Source organism: Pseudorca crassidens, chromosome 7, assembly GCF_039906515.1.
Source record: "Pseudorca crassidens isolate mPseCra1 chromosome 7, mPseCra1.hap1, whole genome shotgun sequence".
NCBI classification, from domain to species: Eukaryota; Metazoa; Chordata; class Mammalia; order Artiodactyla; family Delphinidae; genus Pseudorca; species Pseudorca crassidens.
The window spans coordinates 1185333-1207252 of NC_090302.1; the positions used below are offsets into that span (position 1 = coordinate 1185333).

At 60.8% G+C, this 21920-nt stretch overlaps 2 protein-coding genes and 1 non-coding gene across 3 annotated transcripts; 1 reads left to right on the forward strand and 2 right to left on the reverse strand.

Annotated features, from left to right (window-relative positions):
- Positions 1-4315: 4315 nt before the first annotated feature.
- Positions 4316-4388, reverse strand: TRNAG-UCC (transfer RNA glycine (anticodon UCC)). The gene has a single exon. It is a non-coding gene; the product is annotated as a tRNA-Gly (tRNA).
- Positions 4389-8659: 4271 nt separating this feature from the next.
- EDF1 (endothelial differentiation related factor 1) lies at positions 8660-12322 on the forward strand. Its single transcript, XM_067742640.1, has 5 exons — positions 8660-8848; positions 10348-10399; positions 10768-10928; positions 11217-11310; positions 11872-12322. The coding sequence occupies exons 1-5, from the start codon at positions 8771-8773 to the stop codon at positions 11931-11933; spliced, it is 447 nt and encodes a 148-aa protein (XP_067598741.1). The 5' UTR covers positions 8660-8770; the 3' UTR covers positions 11934-12322.
- A 493-nt stretch (positions 12323-12815) lies between these two features.
- Positions 12816-21407, reverse strand: MAMDC4 (MAM domain containing 4). Its single transcript, XM_067745443.1, has 27 exons — positions 21362-21407; positions 20588-20695; positions 20341-20514; positions 20136-20261; positions 19814-19944; positions 19646-19730; positions 19370-19495; positions 19060-19197; positions 18881-18969; positions 18622-18795; positions 18278-18362; positions 18013-18192; positions 17785-17910; positions 17493-17624; positions 16826-16942; positions 16524-16658; positions 16249-16385; positions 15959-16178; positions 15720-15857; positions 15494-15612; positions 15318-15408; positions 15018-15164; positions 14704-14838; positions 14476-14603; positions 14262-14370; positions 13561-13739; positions 12816-13432 (listed from the first exon to the last, which is right to left on the reverse strand). The coding sequence occupies exons 1-27, from the start codon at positions 21405-21407 to the stop codon at positions 13391-13393; spliced, it is 3417 nt and encodes a 1138-aa protein (XP_067601544.1). The 3' UTR covers positions 12816-13390.
- Positions 21408-21920: the final 513 nt, after the last annotated feature.

The following is a 21920-nucleotide window of genomic DNA, read 5'->3' on the forward strand; positions in this document are numbered from 1 at the left end:
AACCTCACATGCAGAATCACAGGTGCCCGGGCTTCCCTGGCCAACCCTGGCCTCCGATCGCCAGGCCGACCCGGCCCCAGGGCCTTTACACCGGCCAGTGCCTTGCCGGGACCAGCTCCCTCACTCCCCGGGCGAGGGCTCAGCCTGGGCCCTCTGCAGGTCCTAGGGTCTCAGATAGAGGAGGTCTCTCCTGCTGGCCCTGTGTTAAGTGGGTCCCCCCACACACACACCCCGTGGGACTAGACTCGGTTTGTGTGCCCGTGTCCTCTGCCAGCTGGGTCATTGAAGGGCAGCGGCCTTTTCGGCCTCATTGGGGAGCAGCGGCGGGTCCGCGCGCGCCCTCTGCCGGCCACATCCGGAACTGCCGCTCTGGCCCCTTGACTCCGGCCGGACCTCCCGCCCAGGCACCGCGCCCCTGCTCCCTGTGGGGACCTTGCTCCACCGCCTCACTTCGGACCCGCAAACCGTAAGATGGCTCTGCTCACACTCGGACCCAGCAAGTGATCACCTGGCCAAGGTCCGCAGCTCTGTGTCGGAGAGGCTCGGGGTGGCCCTCAGGGGTCTCCCCGCCCCACCACTGCCAGCCTCTTCCATGGGGCTCCCACCTGTCCAGGACCCAGCATTCTTCAGCTCAGCTGGGACCTCTGACCCTGGTTCTGCCAGCTGTCAACCGTACCTCCTTGCTTCCCCAAACCCCAGGCCCATCCTCGGCAGCCCCCACTCTCCAGCCGGCCCCCTCCCCTCCCCTGGCCATCTGTAGAGCCCTGCACCCGGCTCAGTCTAAGTGGTCCTGCTTTCTGCAGCTGAAGGAAGTGGCCACCAGTGCGCAGGAGAAGCTGGCAGCCTCCTCCACTGCCCAGTCCAGCCACTCACCCTCCTGGACCACAGCCCATCCTCTCCTCCCGCACACCTGGCCTTTCCAGTGCTCGCTGGGGACGCCCAGTGGATCTTGTAACTCCCCTTCTCCATGGGACCAAGTGTATTCGGTGACAACGGCAATGGCTGAGAAGAAAAGCAAGCTGTGAAAATATTTTCTTGCTGAACTTCATGTACACAGCCATGTGAATAAAAAGTAAATACATTCCATAAACAGTACAAAAAAGGGGAAAGTGATGGATCAAAACTTTCTTTACGTTATGTATTTTCTCAAAAACAAGGGGAATACTTACACCGACATATCCATTTTTCACATTAATGAATAACAGTATAGACCAGTTTCTGTTTTTGAGTCTTAATATCTGCAAATTTCACAGTGCTTTTGTCACCATCAGTCTTTTTTCTTCTTGTCATGTTCAATAGAGTACCCAGCCATATTTGTCCATCTATTTTCACTCGTAGTTGATCAAAGGATACTTTTTATTGACCTTAATAAACTCGTGGTAATTTTCTCTCACTTGAAACCACAGACGCACCAAGTTAGGAAGAACCGTACGTACCTCCTGCAGATTGTGATTCTGTTAGTGTCTTTGGTCAAAGCCGATCCCTGGTGCCTTTCAGACATCTCCGCAGTTGAAAAATTGTGAATTCCAATGGAAACTCTGAGTGGCTGTATAGAACGACAGGGTTGAAGTAAGTCGGGCGCAGTGGCGGTGCTAATGTCACCTGCTTTGCTGTTTAAATGCAGGAGCGCAGAGTTCTGCCAGGGCTGGAAGTACACATGACACCCAAATGTTAGGAACATCCCCCCGAAACACAGGGTGTAGCTGATTTCCACGTAGGATACAAAGCGTGCTGGAGTTTGCCGGTGCCAGCAGCCGACAGGAGACATTTTGAGGAGGAGTATTTGTATTTTATCACTGACATCATTTAGGATCACTACATGAAACTTCAGCTAATTGCATCATATACGATCTACCCTTTGGGTCCCAGAGTGAGGGGGGTCGTCAGAGGCTAGCTGCGCTGGCTCCAGGCAAACCCAGAGGCCCCGGCCCCTGAGCAGGCTGGGCTGCAGGGAGGGGCTGAACACTGTGTAGGGACAGCTGGACCCCAGGTCCCATCTCCAACCCACACAGCCAGGCAACTTCCCTCTCCTCACTGCTATGGAAGGCAGGAGGTGATGAATCCAAGGGCTCTCTAGCCTAGGGATGCCGGGCTCAGTTCTTCCCCTTGGCGGCCACCTGGCTGGCAGTCAGGCTAAGGAGGAAACAGTGGGTTGGCCACGTGTTGCTCTTTGGGACCCTCAGACGAAATGGCTCTGTCCCACCCTGATCACCCCAAAGAGGAGCCCACCCTGGCAAGTCCTGCCATGCACATGAGGCTCCCAGCTGCTCCCAAGGGCCACCCTCTTGGATGAGACAGACAGCCAAGGGTTGGGACAGTTGCGCGAAAGACATCAAAACAGATGAAAGGAGGGGGAGGGAGGGTGCAGGTACCTGAAAAAAAAACATGACCAGAACTAAACATGGTAACCTCAGAGGGACAGAGAGAAGAATATGTGAAACAGGGTGCTATAAATTTCAGTGCCGTAGAAGGAGCAGATAGACTAGAGCAGGGAGCACTTAGAAAATAAAAATGTGATACCAAATTAAAGAAAAAAGTCAGTGAAAGGGTGGTAAGTTGAGGAAATCTCCCAAAAGTGGAGCAGAAAGAAAAGGAGTTAAAAATAGAAAAGATAAGGACATTCACAGCCCCAGGAGGGAATCTAAGATCTTAGTGATAGGAATTCCAGAAAGTGGAAACAAGCAACGAAGGGAGTTAGTTATTGAGGAAAGAGCACAAGAAAACATTCTCAAAGTGAAGGGCCTTATTGTCCAAACTTAGGGGGTCTAGAGTGTGGAGCACATGGTGGGGAAGCACACCAAGGCCATCACCCTGAGGTTGCAGAGAAAGGAGGGCAAGTAGAAGGTCCTAAAACTTCCAGATGGGGGGAGGGGGGAGGGAAGGGAGAGGAGAAGGAGGGAGAGACAGAGACAGAGGCAAAGAGAGAGAGGAGGAAGCCCACACAAAGCAGGTCATAAATAAAGGACTGACAAGAAAGACATGGGACTTCTCAACAGTAATATGGAAACTAGAAGACAATAGAGCCTGACTTTGAAATTCTAAGAGAAAACATATTCCAACCTGTAATTTGTTGCTCAAAGTATCAATCAATCACCCTGAGAGTTGATGATGGGATAAAGACATTTTCAAACATGTTGTGTCTCAAAAAATTTTCCTCCCATGTAGTCTTGGTCTGAAAGTTACTAGAGCCTGTCCACCAAGATAAGAGTGAAAGGAAAGAAGATGCTGGCATTGGCTCCAGGAGACAGAAGAAACTCCTCAAAAGACAGTTCCAGGCTCGGGTCTGGACGAAGACCACCCAACTTTGCTGGGGAGAACAGGCTGCAGAGGATGAGGCTTGGGAAACACAGGGATGGCCAGTCACCTGATGGGTGGAGAGGAGATCTGCAGCCCCGACAGACAGTCTGGGGCTGAATTAATGGGGGTAAATAAAAATGAAGTGAATTAACATGCAGCTAATCAAAAAAATTAGAGACACTTGTCAACACAAGGAAAAAGTGATGGGGGAAAGGAAGTAGAATCCTAATGCATTATGTAGATCTGCTGTGAACAATACTTGTACAGTCATATTCATCAGAATACTAACAAAGGATGTAACCGATAACTTTTAAGTTAACAATGAGTAACAAGTAGCTTGTTGGTCTGTTGATCCAACCTGACATAGTTAGCTTCCATAGGGTGTTCAGCCCCTCTCAGCCCCCTGACCACTCCTTTTGCCCTGGTCAGTCCAATTCACTGCCCATACTCCCCTGAGCACTGCCTTCACCCCATGTTCACACCCCCATCCTCCACACTGGCCAGAGGGCTCTTCCCCAAAGGAAAACCTCAGTGGGTTACTCCTAATCCTCAAAGGCTCCTTCTTTTCAGAAAGTGCCTGTCTAGGGACTTCGATGGTGGTGCAGTGGTTAAGAATCCTCTTGTCAATGCAGGGGACACGGGTTCGAGCCCTGGTCTGGGAAGATCCCACATACTGCAGAGCAACAAAGCCCGGGTACCACAACTACTGAGCCTGCGCTGTAGAGCCCGCGAGCCACAACTACTAAGCCTGCATGCCACAAGTTCTGAAGCCCACATACCTAGAGCCCCTGCTCTGCAACAAGAGAAGCCACCGCAATGAGAAGCCTGAGCACCGCAACGAAGAGTAGCCCCTGCTCGCCGCAACTAGAGAAAGCCCGTGCACACAGCAACGAAGACCCAATGCAGCCATAAATAAATAAATAAATAAATAAATAAAATATTTGACTACTAGTGAAATTTTTCCCTTTTTTTTTTTTTTTTTTTTTTTTGCCACACCTTGTGTCATGTGGGATCTTAGTTCCCTGAGCAGGGATCGAACCTGCACCCCCTGCATTGGAAGTGCATTGTCTTAACCACTGGACCACCAGGGAAGTCCCAAATTTTTCCCAATTTGATGAAAAACATTAATATATAGATCCAAGAAGCTCAGCAAACCCAAGGAGGATAAATATGAAGAATGGTATAATTGGGCACATAATAGGAACCCCCTCCCCCCCCCAAAAAAGAGAAAATCTTGAAACAGCCAGAGAACATGTCACATTACATGCAGGGCACAATGATCAAAACAGATATGAACGACGGATGATTTATCATTGGAAACAATGGAGGTCAGAACACAATGGGACAATATTTATAAAAGACATCCTTCAAAAATAAACACAGCAATTCCTCAAAAAATTAAAACTAGAGTCACCACATGATCGACAATTCCATTTCTGGGTACATATCCAAATAACTGAAATCAGGGTCTAGAAAAGATACGTGTACATCCACGTTCACAGTAGCACTACTCACAGTAGCTAAATACGGAAGCAACCTGTGTTCATCAATGGCTGAATGGATAAGCAAAATGTGGTATGTACGTGCAATGGACTATTATTCAGCCTTGAAAAAGAAAGAAGTTCTGACACAGGCTACAACATGGAGGAACCTTGAGGACGTCATGCTGAGTGAAATAAGCTAGTCACGGAAGGACAAATATTGTAGGATTCCATTTATATGAGGTTCCTAGAATAGTTAAAGTCCGAAAGTCCGAAAGTAGAGTGGTGGGTGCCGAGGGCTGGGGGAGAGGAGGAATAGGGAATTAGTGTTTCATGGGAACAGAGTTTCAGTTTTACAAAATAAAGAGTTCTGGAGATGGATTATGGGTGATGGTTTCACAGTATCATAAATGTATTTAATGCCACTGAACTCTACACTTCAAAAATGGCTAAGATGGTAATTTTTAGTTAAGTGCATTTTATCACAATAAAATATGCTTTTTTACGGAGGGGGAAGGGATGACACAAAAGCTGGGCTGCCAGGAAGTGGGGTCCTTGGGGCCACCTCAAGGGCTGTTGGCCATGGTGATCATGAGCTGCCTTTGAATGTGTGAGTAGCCCCTCCTTCGTGAGGGTACAGACCTTCACGTTTACTAGATTTTACTGGATAGTATTTAGTTGATAACTTTTAATGCTAATTTTCACCAGGGAGGGACTTCCCTGGCAGTCCAGTGGTTAAGACTTCGCCTTCCAATGCAGGGGTTGCGGGTTCGAGCCCTGCTCAGGGAGCTAAGATCCCACATGCCTCGCGTCCAAAAAACCAAAACGTAAAACAGAAGCAATATTGTAACAAATTCAATAAAGACTTTAAAAATGGTCCACATCAAAAAAAAAATCTAATTCTCATCAGGGATACAATATTCAAGTTAATATCTTTATTTGCGAAATAGAGAAACAGCCATGTTTTATCTCTGTTTTCCAGAAGGCTACAGAATTCTCTTTTCCCTTCTCCATGAATGGAGATGTGTGACACTGGTTACTTTAGTGAAGGCAAGCAGGGGATTCATTAAACAGCAGTGGTGTGGCGCCTCAGGGGAGATGTGAGCTGCTCACCAGGCCTCTTGAAGCTGATTCTCCATGCCACCTGCTGCAGCTTCGCCCCCAAAGCTACTCTCCCGTGGACCCTGAGTAAATCAGGAGCACCCAGAGCCAGGAGGGGGTGAGCACGGGTGACCCGACAGGGAATGGGTCGGGGGGAGGGGCACAGACACCTGTACCACCTGTGCCCTGGTGGTAGCTCATGCCACAAGGACGGGGGCTGCAGAGGTCTCTGTGGCATCAGGCCTGGACTCCTGACCAAGGGCCAGATGTGATGATGGCTATCCTGGCAGACACCTGCATGGACAGAAGACACCAGGGTCTAGGATGCCCCCTCTCTGGGCTGAGCCAACCAGGGCAGATGCAACACCACGGAGCTGATGCAACTTCTCCTTTGGGGATCACAGCCCTCAAGAGAGGGCCTCACTCGAGGGTTCACATGGCCGGGTGTTGCTTCAGTTCCAGGAGTAGGATATCTTGACTTAAAGAGGTTAAGACCGCCGTCTCTTTCTAAGCAGCCTCCTCTCTCTTCACACTCTTCCTGGGCCCGCTGCAGTGACCACAGGCATTTTTGGGACCCCACTAAGAGGAGCTTGAGTTGGGATGCACTTAGTTGGGGTACATGGGATATTTTTATGCTGTTCACAGTCTTGCTGGCCTGTCCTGGGGCAGGTACATCTTCTACATCTGCCAACTACTACCCGCACAGCGCCCGGAACTGGAAGTACGTGGAGCAAAGGAGAAACAAGGTTTGTCGTATGAACCAAAAGGGAGTCTATGCAAAATTGTTAGCAGAGGACTCGGCTGTCCTGACTCCTGGATAGAATGTGTGGATTTAATTACAGAAAACTCAGCCAGAGTTGGAGTCGACTCGGGACTGGCCTGTACGGTGTGCCGTCATGCCTGCCATGCATGTCAATTACCCCAAACAGGAAGAGATCTCTGCCTACACCTTGGGCAGGAAGGTGCCCCTACTTACCGTCAGGCAGGAGGAAGGAAACTTCCCTCCACCCCCCAACAGCCCAGCCAATCAGAGACTGCAGCAGTCCAGCCAACAAGAAGCCTCCATTGGACCCCCAGCTCCCCAAACTCTTTGGTTATCACAGCCCGTCCCAACTCCCCCTTCTCCCTATAAAAGCAAGTTCTTCCTGTTCTCCCGATTTGCCTATGGTCTGCCACAGTTTTACTATTCTGAACTGTAATTCCTAAATATACTTGCTCTTGCTGGTAAGATAACTGGATGTTATATTATTAAAGTGTACACATTTATCAGAATTCCTGTGTTGTGGAGCATAAACCTATAAGAATGCTACAAAGAGTGAGCACATCTGTGCGAAGCGCAAGTATTACCCAAACCGAGGTCAACGCTAACAATCAGAGACAAATTTGATCACACAGCTTAGAAAAATGTCTGAATTGTCTTCCTGTTCTTTCCGTAAAACAATTCTGCAAAGTCATGATGTGGCATTCAATGAGGATACAGCCAAAAATGTAAGCAAAAGCATTAGAGATGCATTCATTAATTCATACAAACGTTATTTTTCTGAATTTTGTGATGTGTGGAGTTTGTCAGTTTTTTTAAATTTATAGACTTATTTTCTCATTATACAAGATTATCATAGGGCTTCCCTGGTGGTGCAGTGGTTGAGAGTCCGCCTGCAGATGCAAGGGACGCGGGTTCGTGTCCCAGTCCGGGAAGATCCCACATGCCGCAGAGCGGCTGGGCCCGTGAACCATGGCCGCTGGGCCTGCACGTCCGGAGCCTGTGCTCCGCAACGGGAGGGGCCACAACAGTGCGAGGCCCGCGTACCGGAAAAAAAAAAAAAAAAAAAAAAGATTATCATAAAATAACTATAAAATATTACAAAGTTATTGTTAAATAACTTATTCACGTTATATTATGATACATATATTACATATTGTAAAATTATGTATATATTATATTTTTCAAAATATACATGTTATACAAAAACATTCTCTTTTGTAACTAATTTTTTTTATAATTTTATATATTTCCTTGGAGTCCTCCCACAAAATATATTTGCTTCAGGCCCCACCTAACCCGCACCCTGGCCCCCATCATCTTTGCATCACGTGAGCAGAACTCCAGAGAAACAGAACTTCCATTTGCGTGCCAGGTGACCAAAAAAGGCATGAAACAGAAACTAACCTCAACTACAGGAAAATCAATGAGGCTACCTTTCCCTTGCATCCAGTCTGCGCGCCCACCTTGCCCGCGAGGGGCCAGGCCAGGCCGGGGCTGCTCGATCCCCATCCCCAAAGCTGCGACCAGGAAGCCAGGTGTGGACCCCAGTCTCCCTCCCCCTACCTGCTCCTCCCCCGAGTCCCCTCTTCTCCCCTTCTCGCCCCGGCGCACAGTACCCGCTACTCGCATTTCCCCTTCCCCTCCCAGTACCCCTCTTCACGTCCTGCGCCCCGACCCCGTTCCAGAGCCACCCTGCGCCGCCTCCCCAAGCCGGGTTCCCCTTCCTCCCACCCCCTCATCCTCTCGCCTCCCCGCCCACGGCCCCTGTACCTCTCATTGCCCCACATGCCCCTCATCACCCCCCACCGCTCCCAAGCGCCCCTCCAGCTGCCCCTGGCGCCCCCCCCGGCCACCCCCACACACAACACCCCCCAGCGGCCGCACGCCCCGGCCGCGACTTCTCCCGCCCCACGTCACGCACCTCTGGCGTTTCCACAGACGAGCCGGGCACGGATTGGCCCCGAGCCGCGGGAAGTGCCCGCCCCCAGAGCCGCCGGCCAATGGGAGGAGGGGGCGGGCCCGAGGCGGGCGCCGGAAGCGCTCGAGCGACTAGGGGTCGTCGCGTCGCCGGGTTTCGAGCAGCTGCCGCGGAGCCGCCGGACGGACCGCCAGCGCCGCCTGCCCCGCCATGGCTGAGAGTGACTGGGACACGGTAACGGTGCTGCGCAAAAAGGGCCCCACGGCCGCCCAGGCCAAGTCCAAGCAGGTGCGGGCTCAGCGCGGGCCTCGGGGCCCAGGAGCGGCCGGGCGGGCGGGGCGGACGCGGGGCCGGGGGCGGGGAGGACGCGGGGCTGGGGGCGGGGAGTGGGGACTGGAGCAGGGACCGGGTGGGAGCGGAGCGGGGACAGGGGGCGGCGACGGGGCGGGGGCCGGGGGCAGGAGTGGGAGACAGGGGCGGGGTGGGGGTGGAAGGGTCCGGATGGTCTTAGGGCAGTGACACAGGCCTGCGGGCGAGGCGCTGGACCTCTTGGTGGGGACAGGTACATAGGGACTGGAGGGGAGCGGGGCGAGGTTAGCGGGGTGGACCTCGGGGCGCAGATGGGGGATGGAGCGCAGATAGGTGGTGGGTCGAGGGGAGGGATGGGACAGGGGCACGGTTGCCTGGCACCCCCGCCCCAGGGTCTCTTTCCCGCTTCTGCGGGCTGCCGGGTGCCTGGCCAGTCCGCTGCCGCCTGTGGAGCCCACTGAAGCACATTGCCGGTCATAGGGAGTCCCTGGCCCCAGGCTGAGGTGGCCTAGGACCCTGCGTCCCCAACTTGCAAGGGTAGCCGGCATGCCCTGAGGGGTACTTGGGGCAGAAGGTTCCCTGGCTAGTCCATCCGGGGTTCATCTGTGAGTCGATGTGAGGGAAAAGGGGAAGGGCAGTTTAGTCCCCACCCCTGCTTGTTTCTGCTCTCAGGCCGCCTTGGGCCAGCCTTAGACACGCAGTGCCAGGTCTGGGCCAGGACTAGCTTTGGCACTGGTGATCAGCATTCATTGACCTGCCCAGGACTTCTCAGTTAGTCAAAACCAAACTCACTCTTTTTTTTTTTTCCCAAAGGAAACTTAATAGCCACAAGCTAGGAATCATGTGAACAGCTCTAGAAAGCATCTGTGCACCTGTCACACTGAGAATGTCGCACAGTCATGTCTCTGAGGTGTCAGAAGCTTCAGGAAATACACTACATTAATACTCGGGGACTGTAGATCGGGGATGTCGCTGTCTTTGCTGATGTTGGGGACGGGGGCTGCAGGCTTTGTGCGACGTACTGTCTTTTATCAGGAGCCGGACTGGCTGAGGAAGGCCAGACCAGGTCCTCACTTGACGTTCCTTCCTGCTTTTGCAGGAGAGTGTACTAGAGACGTAAATCTATTTCAAGTGTGGGTTTCCGAAAGGAATCCATTAGCACGTTGTTTTCAGCAGCCAAGACGTGAGCTCTTTCTGTTTTCCTTAGCAGGAGTTTATTGAGAGTTGCCTGGATATTTGGTTGTAGAGGGATTTGTATAATGGGCTTTGGTTTAAACCCAGCATTTGCTTGTCAGTGCTTGGAAAAGCATCAGGTACTAAGCACGTAGCACTGCGCTTAGGGGCATGAGCTCGGAGCTCACGGGCTCAAAAAGCGCCAGGCGTTAGCAGTGCGCTGACTGGCTGACAGCAGCCTAAACCGGTGTTTGCCAAATACTGCAAAGCTAATTTTGACCGAAAAACACTTGCTAATTTTCCAGGCCATCTTAGCAGCTCAGAGACGAGGAGAAGATGTGGAGACTTCCAAGAAATGTAGGTACTCGTGTGTCCACTCGCAAGACCGGGGGGGGTGCTCTTGGGGTTCGTACCTGCAGACGCGTGAGTGCTGCCCCCGGGCTGTCGGGTGGCTGCTGGCAGCTGAAGCCGCCGCAGAGCTGGGCGACGTCAGGGATCTTGTGAGAGCAGCTGTGGTTGGCGTAGGTCAGGAGGGATTGTTCTCCTCCTTAGTTCACAGATTCTGGACTTGTCCTTTGCGTGCTCTTGTCCCCACTTTGGGTGGCCTGGCCTAGCACGTCACCCTGGGCACAGGGCGCCTCTTGGGCCTGGTTCCCATTCTGAAACGGCTCTCCTTCGGCTTCATTGCAAACCCTCTCCTCTGCTCTTGCCTCGTGCCGGTCCAGGGGCCGCCGGCCAGAACAAACAGCATTCGATCACCAAGAACACAGCCAAGCTGGACCGGGAGACCGAGGAGCTGCACCACGACCGGGTGACCCTGGAGGTGGGCAAGGTGATCCAGCAGGGCCGGCAGGGCAAAGGACTGACGCAGAAGGACCTGGCGACGGTGAGCGCGGCGGGTCCCCTCCTCCCGGGCCGTGGTCGGGCAGGCGGGAGGCGTGGGCTCCGCTCTCCTGGTGACTTGAGGGCTTCAGTTCGCTCTTGCCCCGGGAACCCTGAGCCCTCTCGGGGGGGCCGCACGAGTCGGCTGTAACTTCCTGAGCTGCTATCCGCTCAGACCCTCGGCCTGCACAGTGCCGCGGGGGTCGGCGCCTGAGGCGCCTCACCTGGATGTGTTCTAGTCTCCCAGCATCTCCTTCTGGAACTGACGTGTGCAAATACTCGTTCTCTTTAGAAAATCAACGAAAAGCCACAGGTCATCGCGGACTATGAGAGTGGCCGGGCCATTCCTAACAACCAGGTTCTGGGCAAGATCGAGAGAGCCATCGGTGAGTGTCCCGCCATCCTTCAGTGGGTCTCGGCTGCCGCTGCCTGACCGCGCGCGGTACGGCCGCCCCTCCTGGGTGGGCTTGGTGAGGAGGGGCGCAGGAAGGCCCCTGGGGCCCCGGAATTCTCCGGCGCCTGAAGAAAATTCCCACGAGCGTGTAGCGTCTGGGCGCCTCCCCCTTTGGCATCTCCCCGAGCCCCCTGTGCTGTGGGCCTCGCTCTCCCTGCCCCGCCCCCAGCATTGGCGGCAGCGTGGCTCCCAGAGCGAGGAGGCCTAGTTCTGGGGAGGGGCGTCCTCTGTCCCCATGAAGACGGGCAGGCACGTGCTCTTCAGAGTCAGGCGTGGAAGCTAGCGTGGTGGGCGTGGTGCTCATCGGTTTCCCGCCCCTCCACACACGCGCCCACTGCCCCCCGCCTCCAGTGGAGCCTGGGAGCCGCGCTCAAGGGTCGGTGCTGGTGCCGCTGCCCCCTCCGGGGCAGTGGGTAGTGGTGCTGTGGAGCTGCCCTGTGCCTTGAAGACCCAGGGGCGAGCTGCAGTGGTCATGGGCCGGTGGCTCTTTCAGGCCTCAAGCTCCGGGGGAGAGACATTGGGAAGCCGATCGAGAAGGGGCCGAGGGCGAAATGAGCACAAAGCCTCGAAATCAGTGCGTTCCGGCTGATCTCGTCTGGCTGGTTCCCCTTGACCACCAGCGCCAGCGCGGGTCTCCTCACCGGCCGTGCGGAACACAGGGCGGTAGCCCTGCCCGGGAACCCCCTCTACCCGTACCTGCTGTCAAACTAACAAAACCTTGCAGCGTGTTTGCTTCTCCTGATTGTTTTCCTTCCTGTCCCCGTCCCTCACGTGGGGTGCAGAGCGCTGCCTTCCTCTCCCCCGGGGTCTGCCCTGTCACGGCTGTGGCTCCAGGGAGCTCGGAGGGGGGACCGCCTCGCACACGGTGGGCAGCCACCGTCTGGGAGAGGAGCTGCGTGTCCGGCCCGGCTCGTAGAGAAGCTAATAAACGTTTGTCGCCCTTCCTGCTGGTGCTGAATCCTTGCTGTCCGGCCTCGCCTCTTGTGCCTGCAGCTCCCCCTCCCTCTGGCCCCCAGTGTGGCGAAGGGCTGTTTGCATGCAGCACTGCGGGGGAGTCTGCGGGCCAGGCGGGTCGCTCTGCAGGCTGTTGCTCGTCACCTCTGCTGGGACGGTTAGTGGGCGTCCATCAGCTTCTTGGCGCCAGACCCTGGCCCTCCCCGGCACTGAGTCCCTGGTCACATCGTTCCGTGCAGAGCCCAGTGGGCCGGGGTGGCAAGGTGGAGCCACCTGGGCTGGAGTCCAGGGTACCTGGCCATGCAGGTGTGGCCGTCACCCCCTCCCCTAGGACAGCCATGCCCGGGGGGCCTTCCAGACCTGGCGGGTGGTGTCTGAATCTCCCTCGTGGAAGACCAGAGCCTGGGACTGTCCCTAGGTCAGAAAGACTCAGCTCCATTTTATTAGATGAGGGTGGCGTGTGGGCGGGGACCTTGACCATGGGAGGGTGGACACGGTGACTTTTATTTGGGACAGGGGACACATCAGGGCATTCCTCCTCCAAGTCCAGCTCCATGCCACCTTGGACCCAGTTAAGTGTCTGCTCCTAAGTCTGTCACCGGCAGCTCTGGGGATTTCTCTCTGTCTTAAATCAGATGCAGAATCTCCCGGTGAGGTGGGGCCCCTGATGGGCCTGGGTCGGAGTCCCACTAGGCTGGCCAGAGGCTCGCTTGGCCTGGGGCAGGGGCTTCTCAGGTCCCGCTGCGCCTCCCTCCTGGTGCCCCTAGCCCCTGGCGCCGTCTCCGGGGACTGCCTGTTTCCAGTCTCCTGAGCCACTGAGGCACGTGGGAGGGGCCCCCAAGCACATCCTCTTGGGCAGGTCGGGGAGCCCGGGGAGCCCCCGCTTCCTGCTGGCCTCAACCTTGGCTGGCCAGCGGGGGGTCCCTTGTGGGCCGGGCCACTTATTGCTGGGGTATGTAGCTGCGGCCCCTGTGAGGGTGAGGGATGCAGGGGCTCGACGCCTCCTGGGGGGTGGGAAAGGTGTTGGTCCCTGGGCCACGGGGTCTTCTCTGCGTCATCTACTGGTCATTGGTGACCGATGCTGGCAGGGTGACATGGCCCTAGGAGGAAGGAGGAGATCTGTGGCCACCGGGCAGCGGTGGCCCCGCGTGTGGGAGGGTCCTGTTCACCGTCCAGCCGAGTGCAGGGCTCAGGGGCTCCTGCCCGCCACCCCCCCCAGGGCTCCTACCGCGTTGAAGAGAATGTTGTCAAAGCTGGGGGCCACGGTGTCCGTCTCCCCCCAGAAGGGGCAGCCCCCCCTGTTCTGCAGCCAGCGCCGTCCCGCAAGTCCAAGCAACACCAGCAGCATGAGGAGGAGGAGGGTGCCACCAACCACCGCTGGCACCGACGTGGCCACTGCTGTGTCTCCTGTGGGTGTGGGGTGCGTGACCCGGGATCCGAGCCCTCCCTGTCAGCCCCACGCCCGGGCACGGCCGTCCCCACAGCCCTGAGGACTTCTGCGCCCCCCGCTAAAGGAGGGGCGCCGGTCGTGCCCACACAAGGCTCCCAGCTGAGGCCGGGCCCTGGTGGGCAGGCGGCTGCCAGCTGCGGAGCTGGGGGAATCGAGGCCCCAGGCTAGGGCCCCACCCCGCCTTTGTCACAGAACACCAGCAACCGCAGGTGCTGCAGCAAGAGGCTGGCTGTGGCCTCTGGCCTGACCGGACGTGGGGGCGCGGAGTGCAGAGGCCGGGGAGGGGCGCCCCAGTCCTGAGCGAACAGGGGCCAGGGGCGGCCCAGCCTGGCATGGGGCACAGCGGGCGAGCGAGGGGACGGTGCAGGGCCCGGCCCGGTGGCTCTCCTGGTCTCTTGGGCCAGGAGCAGGCCGCTGGCAGCCACGTGGGCCGTGAACCACCGAAGCTGGTGAAGGCCCAGACCCGGGGCAGGGCTTACCCTGGCTGGGTGTAGGCAGCTGGCAACGTTGCCCGGCCAGGTACTCAACGTCATCCAGGGCAATGGGCCCCAGGGCTGGCTGGCCGCCCAGAGTGGCTTCAAACACAATCTAACCGGGAGGGAGAAGAAGCTGGGTGGGCCCGAGGAGGAGGATAGCCCCTCCTGAGCTCCTGAGCCCCCTGAGGTCCCCCGGCTCTGGGCGGTCCGGCCTCACCTGGAACTCCTCGGCGCTGGCCACTTCCACCTGGCCTTCCAGCCACTGGTGCCGCAGGCGCCCGCCCGCGCCCCACACGGCCAGCTGACCCCGGGCGCTGCTCAGGAGCACCCTCAGCTCACCCTTGTCTTAGAGCAGGGGGCCAGGTGTCAGACCCCCGACCCGGCGGGAGGCGGGGCTGCCCCCGTGCCCGGTGCCCCCACCACGCTCGCTGCCGGCCCGACTCACAGAAATGCTCAGGAAAGCCCATGTGGTACCAGAAGCGGAGGCAGGAGGCCTCGGTGGCGGGCAGTGGCTGGCTGCGCAGCCAGGCCGCTCGGCCCCCCGGGCCCAGCACGCCCGTTTCGAAGAGAGCAAAGTGGCCTGGCAACGAGAGAGGGCACGGTGCCCCGTGGACCGGATGGAGCCAGGCCCCCCTGACCTTTGGCCTCTGACCCTGGCGGGAGCCTGGCTGGGCTGGCCGGTTGGCCCGGACTGGGGTGAGTGAGGTGTGTGGCCGGGGGTGTGTATGGCGCTGGGGTCCCTTCCCGACTCAGACCCACCTGCCTCTGTGCCCAGGGTGTGGTCCACAGGCGGCTGGGGGTAGCGGGAGGGCGCAGCTCCACTGCTCCAGTCCCAGCTGTACCCGCCCAGGCCAGGCCAGGGCAGATGGTTCCAGCCACACAGACCAGCCTCAAAGTCACAGGAAGCTGCAAGGGACTTGGGCAATAAGCGGTGCTGCCCCCGTCCCCGGGGCACCACCGCTGCGGGGGGTAGAGGTCAGGCCAGGCGTCTCGGGGGAGGCACGGAGCCGGTACCACCAGGAGCCAGGCAGGTCCCAGGGCCAGGCCACGGGCTCCCACCTGGCCGAGGGCAGGGCCCATCCTGGAGGAGCAGGTCGTCCAGCGCGATGTAGGAGCGCTCCACGCCGGCAGCCACGGCCTCAAACACCACCTGGGCGGGCACGGGGCAGGGGGGCTCGCTTCCGGTCGGTACTGGATGGCCCTTGGGGGTGAGGAAGGCCCTCCACCCCGCTCACCCTCCAGGCCCGCTCGGCCTGCAAGTCCACGCTGCCCAGGCGCCAGGCAAACCCTCCATCGGTGCCGATGCTGAGCACCTGCCTCCTCTCAGCCTCCTCCACGTGGACCCTCAGCGTGCCTGCCACCCGAGCAGCCACAGCCCCGGTCAGCGGCAGGGGCGGCTCCCGAGCGGCCTCCAGCAGGGGCCTGAGGGACCCACGGGCCCCGCTCCCGGCAGCCCCTCACCTGGGTTGCGGAGGCTCAGGTGGTACCAGAAGGTCAGGCAGGCGGCCTGGGCCAGGGGCCTGTGCTCCTCTGAAATCAGGGAAGCCACGTGGCCACGGGGCAGGGCCTGCGGGCTCATGTCCACCACCATGTAGTGCCCTGGGGGGTGCCAGCGTCAGCCTGCCGGCCCCCCCCGCCCCGCCCCTGCCCCCCAGCTCCCCACCCCCACCCCACGCCTCTGCCCCACCCCCTGCTGGCACCCTGAGCCGTCTCTGTGGTGTGGTCTGCAGGGGGGCCCCGGGCCGCCTGGCCCGTGGCATTGGTCTGGCGTGTCCAGAGGCCCCGGCCCCCCGTGGAGAAGCCGCAGGCTGAGTCCTCGAAGGAGCAGCGCTTGGGGGCCCAGCAGGGCCCGGGCCGCACAGTCATGTCGTCCAGCGCCATGGTGCCGTGGTACCCGTCCCGGAGGCCCTCGAACAGCAGCTGGGGGACAGCGGGGGGTCAGCTGTCTGGGGCCTTGCCCTGCCCACCTCTGCCGGGCACCGGGCCTCACTTGGTACTTGGCGCTGGAGTCCTGCGGGTGGTGGAGGGTGGCCCAGGCCTCATGCCAGCGGTTGCCGTGGGTGCCAGACCGCGACCACAGGTGCCTTTCTCTCTCCCCTTGTCGCCTCATTGCCAGGCGCAGAGTCCCTAGGGGGAGGCAGGGTTTGGAGGGGACAAGACCCCGACTCCTGCCTCTCACCCCTCCTAGAGCCCCGACGGGCCCAGAGACAGAACTCGAGCCCCCCATGGGCCTCCACCGCGGCCCCGCCCAGCACGGGGTCTCACCGATCTGGGGCCCATAGAGGTGGTACCAGAAGGAGAGGCACTCCTGAGCGGCCGCGGGTGACTGGGGCCAGGTGAGCAGGTGAGCACCGGGGCCCTGGGCTGGGGGTTCCGTGGGGTCTAGGAGCATGAAGTGGCCTGCAGGCGGGCCGTGGGGCTGAGCCGCAGAGACGCCAGGCTGGGGACACTCAGCCCAGAGCTCCCCTCTGCCCCCTGGGAGTCCGGTCTGGGAGGCCCCCGGGGTGGGTATGGGAGGCCGCTCCGAGTCTGAGAGCCGCCCCCAGGTCGGGGCGCCCCTGCCTCACCTTGGCCTGTGGTGTGGTCGTACCCAGGGCCACGGCTCTCGACTCGGTGCCAGTGGGCATCTGTGAGGTGGCCAGTGTGCCAGCCGCAGGTGCCCCACTCAAAGTTACAGGAGATCTCTGGGGGTAAGGCACTGGGGGGTCAGCAGCCCCCGCACCCCTCCTGAGCCCCGAGAGGGTGGGAGAGACTTGCTCCCGGACTGGGGACTCCCGGGGGTTCCTCGAGGAGGCCTGGGTGGGAGGCCCCTGGGTGGGGACTGGGCCACGGTGGTCACCTTTCTCGGTGACCGCCGCAGGGCTGCAGTCCTTCAGGGTCACGCTGTCCACCCCAGCGCCCTGCTGGCCAGGGCCATCCAGGTCCAGCAGCCCAACGAACTCCAGCTTTACGGGGGCGCGGGGGACGGGCCGGTAAGTCAGGGCCGGCTCCGCGTGCCCCTCGCCCCCCGCCCCAGGCTGCCCGCCTCACCCGGAAGGGCCGGTGGCGAGCCCCGAGAAGGACTGTGTCCACTTTCCAGCCCCCGGAGCTGCTGCCCGCGGCCTGCCACACCAGCTCACGGCTGCTGCCTTCCACCACGACCAGCTCCAGGAAGCCTGGTAAGGGGTCACTGTGGGCTGGCCCGCCCCACCTCCGCCCCAGGGCTGGGCAGAGGGCCTGGAGGGACAGCGGTACCTTGGGGGTGACTCTGAAAATAGTAAGCCATGTGGAGTTCACAGCGGGGGCCAGAGGGGCCCAGGGTGGGTGTGAGGACGCGGGCCTGCTCTGCCAGCTGCCCCCAGGCCCTCTGCACGGACAGGAAGTGCCCTGGGGAAGAGCAGGCGTCTCAGAGCTGATTCCTGAGAATGGGGGACACCCCCCAATTCAGAGACCCTCCCCGGTGAAAAGAAGCAGAGCGGGGACCCTTGTGCGGGTGCAGTTGGAAGGCAGGCTGCAGGCTGCCCTGGGCGGGGCACTCGGGCCTCACCAGCGGCCCCGCTGGCGTCCATGCCAGGGCTCCCGCTGTCCTGGGCCGGGAGACGCACCCACTGCAGCCGCCCCACACTGGCATCCTCCCAGCCCCCGGCCGAGGGGGACTCGAAGTCCGTGGTGCCTGCAATGGCAGCCGGTGTGAACGGTCCCGCCCACCACTGCGAGCGGGGCTGGTCTGGGGGAAGGGAGGTGAGGGCTCCCCGCACCCAGCTCCGCCTCTTACCGCATTCCTGCTCGTCCTCGCCCCCAGGGCACTGCTGCTGGAAGTCACACAGCTGCTCCGGGGGGACACACAGCTCCCCACACAAGAGATGTCCGGGCTCGCAGAAATTCCAGGGCTGCAGGCTGGACAGCTGGGACCGGGGACCTGGAGCCCAGAGCCCAGGAGGTGGGCCAGCCACCTCTGTGGGGGCAGAGCAGGGATCAGGCAGGTGGGTGGGGGCTGTGCCTCTCCTCACGGGGGGCGGGGGGGTGCCCAGCAGGCTCACCTGGGACTGGTTTGCAGTGGTCAGACAGGATGAGGTCATCCAGGCCCACGACGCCCCCCGGGCCCGTCTGCCCGGCCAGGAGGATCTGAGGGCGGAGGCGGCTCTGTCATCCCTGGGTCTGCTCCCTCGAGCCCTCTCCCCACGACCCACACCTCGTACCTGTCTATCGCTGGACGCTCCCTCCCGTCACCACCCCAGCCCTGCAGGAGGGGCCTCGGCGGGCAGCCCCTCCTCCTCTCTGGCTTGCCTTCCTGCTGAGACAGCGGAGGGGCCCAGACCGGACTCCCTGAGGGGCCCCTGGACCTCCCCACGTCCCTGCATGGTGCTGCCCTCGCCAGCCTCACCCGAAAGGGGTGCTTGCTCTGGATGTCAACGCGGTCTCGGACCCAGGCGGCCCCCAGTTCCCCGTGGCGCCTGCGCAGCAGGACAGCGGCCTGGGGGGCGCCAGCGCTCCGCGTCTGCAGGAACACCTGGAGGCAGCCGGCCTCGGACCCGTGCAGGTAGTGATAGAAGGTGAGCTGGAAGGGGAGTGAGCATGTCAGGGGAGGCTCTCCAGGGCCTGGGCGATCAGGGTGGCCACCCTGTGTCCTCCACCCGCCTCACCGAGCACTTCTCGGGGGCCGAGGCCTGGAACTCGGGGCTGGAGAGGATGGCTGGGGCGCTGGGCTCTGCCACGGCCACCAGGAAGGAGCCTGGGGAGACAGCAGGCGTGAGCCGGGCTGGCAGGGGTGCTGTGGCCGAGCGTGGCCCGGGTGGCGGCCGGGGTCCCCGGGGGGCCTCACCCTGCGCGCTGTTCCGGCTGTGGTCACGGTGCGGCCAGGCGGGGTGCTGCGGACCGCCCGCGCTGTGGTTCCGGGCCCAGCCCTCTGAGCGGTTCCACAGGCCCAGGCCCCTCTCAAAATCGGTGGCCGTGTGGTGGTCTAGGGCGGGAAGCGGGGCTCCGGCTACCACGCGGGGCCTCCTCCCTGGGCCCCCTGCCTCCCCGGGCCTGTGCTGATGGCCCCAGCTCCAGGTGGACAGGAGCTGCCTCACCCCCAGAAGGACCGTGCCAAGGGACAACTCCCGCCCGAGGCCCCGCCAGCCCCGGCTCACTGCAGGTGGGCGTGTCTTCATCTGAACCGTCGCCGCAGTTGTCCTCCCCGTCGCACAGCTGGTGGGGCTCCACGCAGGCCTTGTTCTGGCAATGGTGATGCCCAAGGGGGCAGTGCGCCTGCGGGGCTAGGGTGGGGGAGGGTTAACCCACCACCCCACCCCAAGGCTCCGGGTCAGGGCAGCTTGGGGAGAGGCTCAAGGCCGGAATGAGGGGACCACGGGCTCCTGCTAACCCCTCCCCCACCCAGGGGTGTGTTCATGGCCTGGGGACCTTACTGGGCAACCCACAGCTCCAGAAGGCCACGTCGTCCAAGGCCACAGCACCCCTGCGGGTGGCGTTTCGGGTGGCAGAGAAGGTCACCTGAAGAGAGCGAGGTCCCTGGGATCTCAGGCAGAGCTCAGACCCTTCTCGCTGCCCCCACCATGCGACCGTCCCCGTCTCACCCTGAAGTCACCCTGGATGCGGCCGGTGGGCACCACCAGCTCCTGCCAGCCTGGGACCCAGGGCCCCGAGCTCCGCCACAGGGTCAGTGTCTCCACACCGTGGGTCAGCTCCAGCCGCAGCTCGGCCACACCTGCAGTGGGGCGTCCCAGGCATCTCAGGCCCCGGGACCCCTCCCCCCGCCCGGTGGCTGCTGCGCCCTGCCCCAGGACCCCTGCCCGTCCCGTCCTGGGGGCTCCCTCCCGTCTCTGCGGCAGCTCCCCTTCCTTTTCCGGTCCCTCCCCTCGGGACCCGCACGTGGGGCTCACGGTCCTGGGCCCGCACCTCCAGAGGCCACGTGGTACCAGAGGCTCAGCTCACAGGAGGGGGCTGCCTCATGCAGGGTTGGGGAGCGCAGGGCTGCGGTGGCCACCTCTCTCCCACGGTGTGTGCCAGCAGCCGCGTACCAGCCTGGCCGGGCCGAGAGGTCAGGAGACCGGGCGGGAAGCACAGAGGGGAGGGCTAGTGTGGAGACCCGCCCAGGCCTCACCGAGGTCAGTGCCCAGAGTGTGGTCCGAGCGCGGCCCTGGACCCTCCGGCGTGGCCCCTGCCCGGTCTCGGAGCCAGCTGTAGCCCGAGGTGCTTATGTCCCGCCAGCCACAGGAGTCCTGCTCGAAGTCGCAGGCGAAGGGGGCGCCCAGGGTGGGTGAGGCCCCGTGGTAACCTGCAGGGCAGGTGGTCAGGTGGGGTGCCTGCAGGCGCCGGCCCTGCCCGCTCCCCGCCCGGCCCCGGCTCACCGCACTGGGCCTCGTCGGGGCAGCCCCTGCAGTCACACACAAAGTTGCACACGGCCTCGCGTGGGGGCCTGCAGCGGCTGGGGCCCCAGGCCCAGCCCGGGGACCTTGCTGCCAGCAGAGAGACAGCCAGGTGGCCTGGGGTAGGGAGACACCACATCCCAGTTTGCCTGGGACTGTTCCATGGCCCAGAAACTGCTCAGACTCGGGCGTCCCGGGACATAGGTCACACTGCTTTGGGGTCCAGGCCAGGAAGTCATGCAGGGAGGGGGCTGGGTCTGTGTCTGGGGGCCTGGAACCCAGAGAACTGCCACCTGGGGGGTCCCTGTCAGGGCCAAGCAGAGAATGACTGAACCTGGGGAGGCTGCCTGCGTGCCAGGATGGGGGGTGCATGGGCGAGCAAGGGACCAAGGACCCCTGATGTGGGACACTCCCTGGGGAAGAGAACAGGAGCCCAGCAAGAAACCGGAGGGGCTGCCAGCAGGGGGCCCCCTCAAGGGGCTGCATCAACGGGTGGCCCAGGCCCCCCAGAGCTCTGTCCAGGTCAAGAGTGGCTGACTACCATCTGCCTTCAGGGCCCTCTCACCTTGGAGCCCAGGTGGAGATGGAGGCCAGGGAGAGCAGCACCCTTCCCCGGCGGGGCCATCCCCAGGACCCCAAGGGCTCGCCTGCGTCCCCCACTGCAGGCCGTCCAGGGCCTGAACCCCTCCTTCTCTGTAGGCCCAGCACCCGAGCCCCCGGACACTCCTGCTTCGGGAGCCAGACCCGACGACTCACCCAGGAGCAGGACCAAGACGGGCAGGAGGTGGCCGGGCAGAGACATGGTCAGGCCAGAGGAAGGGAGACCAAGGGGCAGTGTGTGCACCGGCCAGCCTGGTGGGCACTTTTCCTGGTCATCAGCCCGAGGCCCCACCGGCTGACTCTGCTCTAATCGGAGAGTGGGGCTCAGCCCCATCTGTACCTGCGGCCCCTCGCCTGGCCCCGCCCTGCGCTGACAAGGACGGGCACCTGGCTGTAAAAGCATCCAGGAGAGGGGCCCCTGGCCTAGGTGGGCTCCCACCTGCCTGGCTCCTTCAGGCCAAAGGTCAGGCTCCGACCATCATGCCCACTGCTGCCCAGCCCTGCCGGGTGGAGGCCCCACTGGAGACAGCACCGAGTGACACCGGCCTCGGCCGCTTCTCCCGGGGTCTCTGACCCCACACCTGCTGGGAATTCAACTCAGCCTGGCCCGGGTCGCCAGTAGGAAACCAGCTTGTGCAAACCCCCCATCCAGCCCCTGAGTTCCCTGCACGGGTTGGGGCAGCCCTAGCAACCCGGGACGTTGGCCTCCATAGCT

What these genes read in the sequence shown, in the direction of transcription:
- EDF1 (XM_067742640.1), top strand. Translation starts at nt 8,771, where the DNA reads ATGGCTGAGAGTGACTGGGACACGGTAACGGTGCTGCGCAAAAAGGGC. An exon ending in TGTGGAGACTTCCAAGAAAT is followed by an intron (nt 10,400 to 10,767) that starts GTAGGTACTCGT and finishes GTGCCGGTCCAG; the next exon opens with GGGCCGCCGGCCAGAACAAA. An exon ending in CAAGATCGAGAGAGCCATCG is followed by an intron (nt 11,311 to 11,871) that starts GTGAGTGTCCCG and finishes TGGCTCTTTCAG; the next exon opens with GCCTCAAGCTCCGGGGGAGA.
- MAMDC4 (XM_067745443.1), bottom strand. Translation starts at nt 21,407, where the DNA reads ATGTCTCTGCCCGGCCACCTCCTGCCCGTCTTGGTCCTGCTCCTGG. An exon ending in TGGGCCCTGCCCTCGGCCAG is followed by an intron (nt 15,165 to 15,317) that starts GTGGGAGCCCGT and finishes AGTCCCTTGCAG; the next exon opens with CTTCCTGTGACTTTGAGGCT. An exon ending in GCTGCCTACACCCAGCCAGG is followed by an intron (nt 13,740 to 14,261) that starts GTAAGCCCTGCC and finishes CCACACCCACAG; the next exon opens with GAGACACAGCAGTGGCCACG.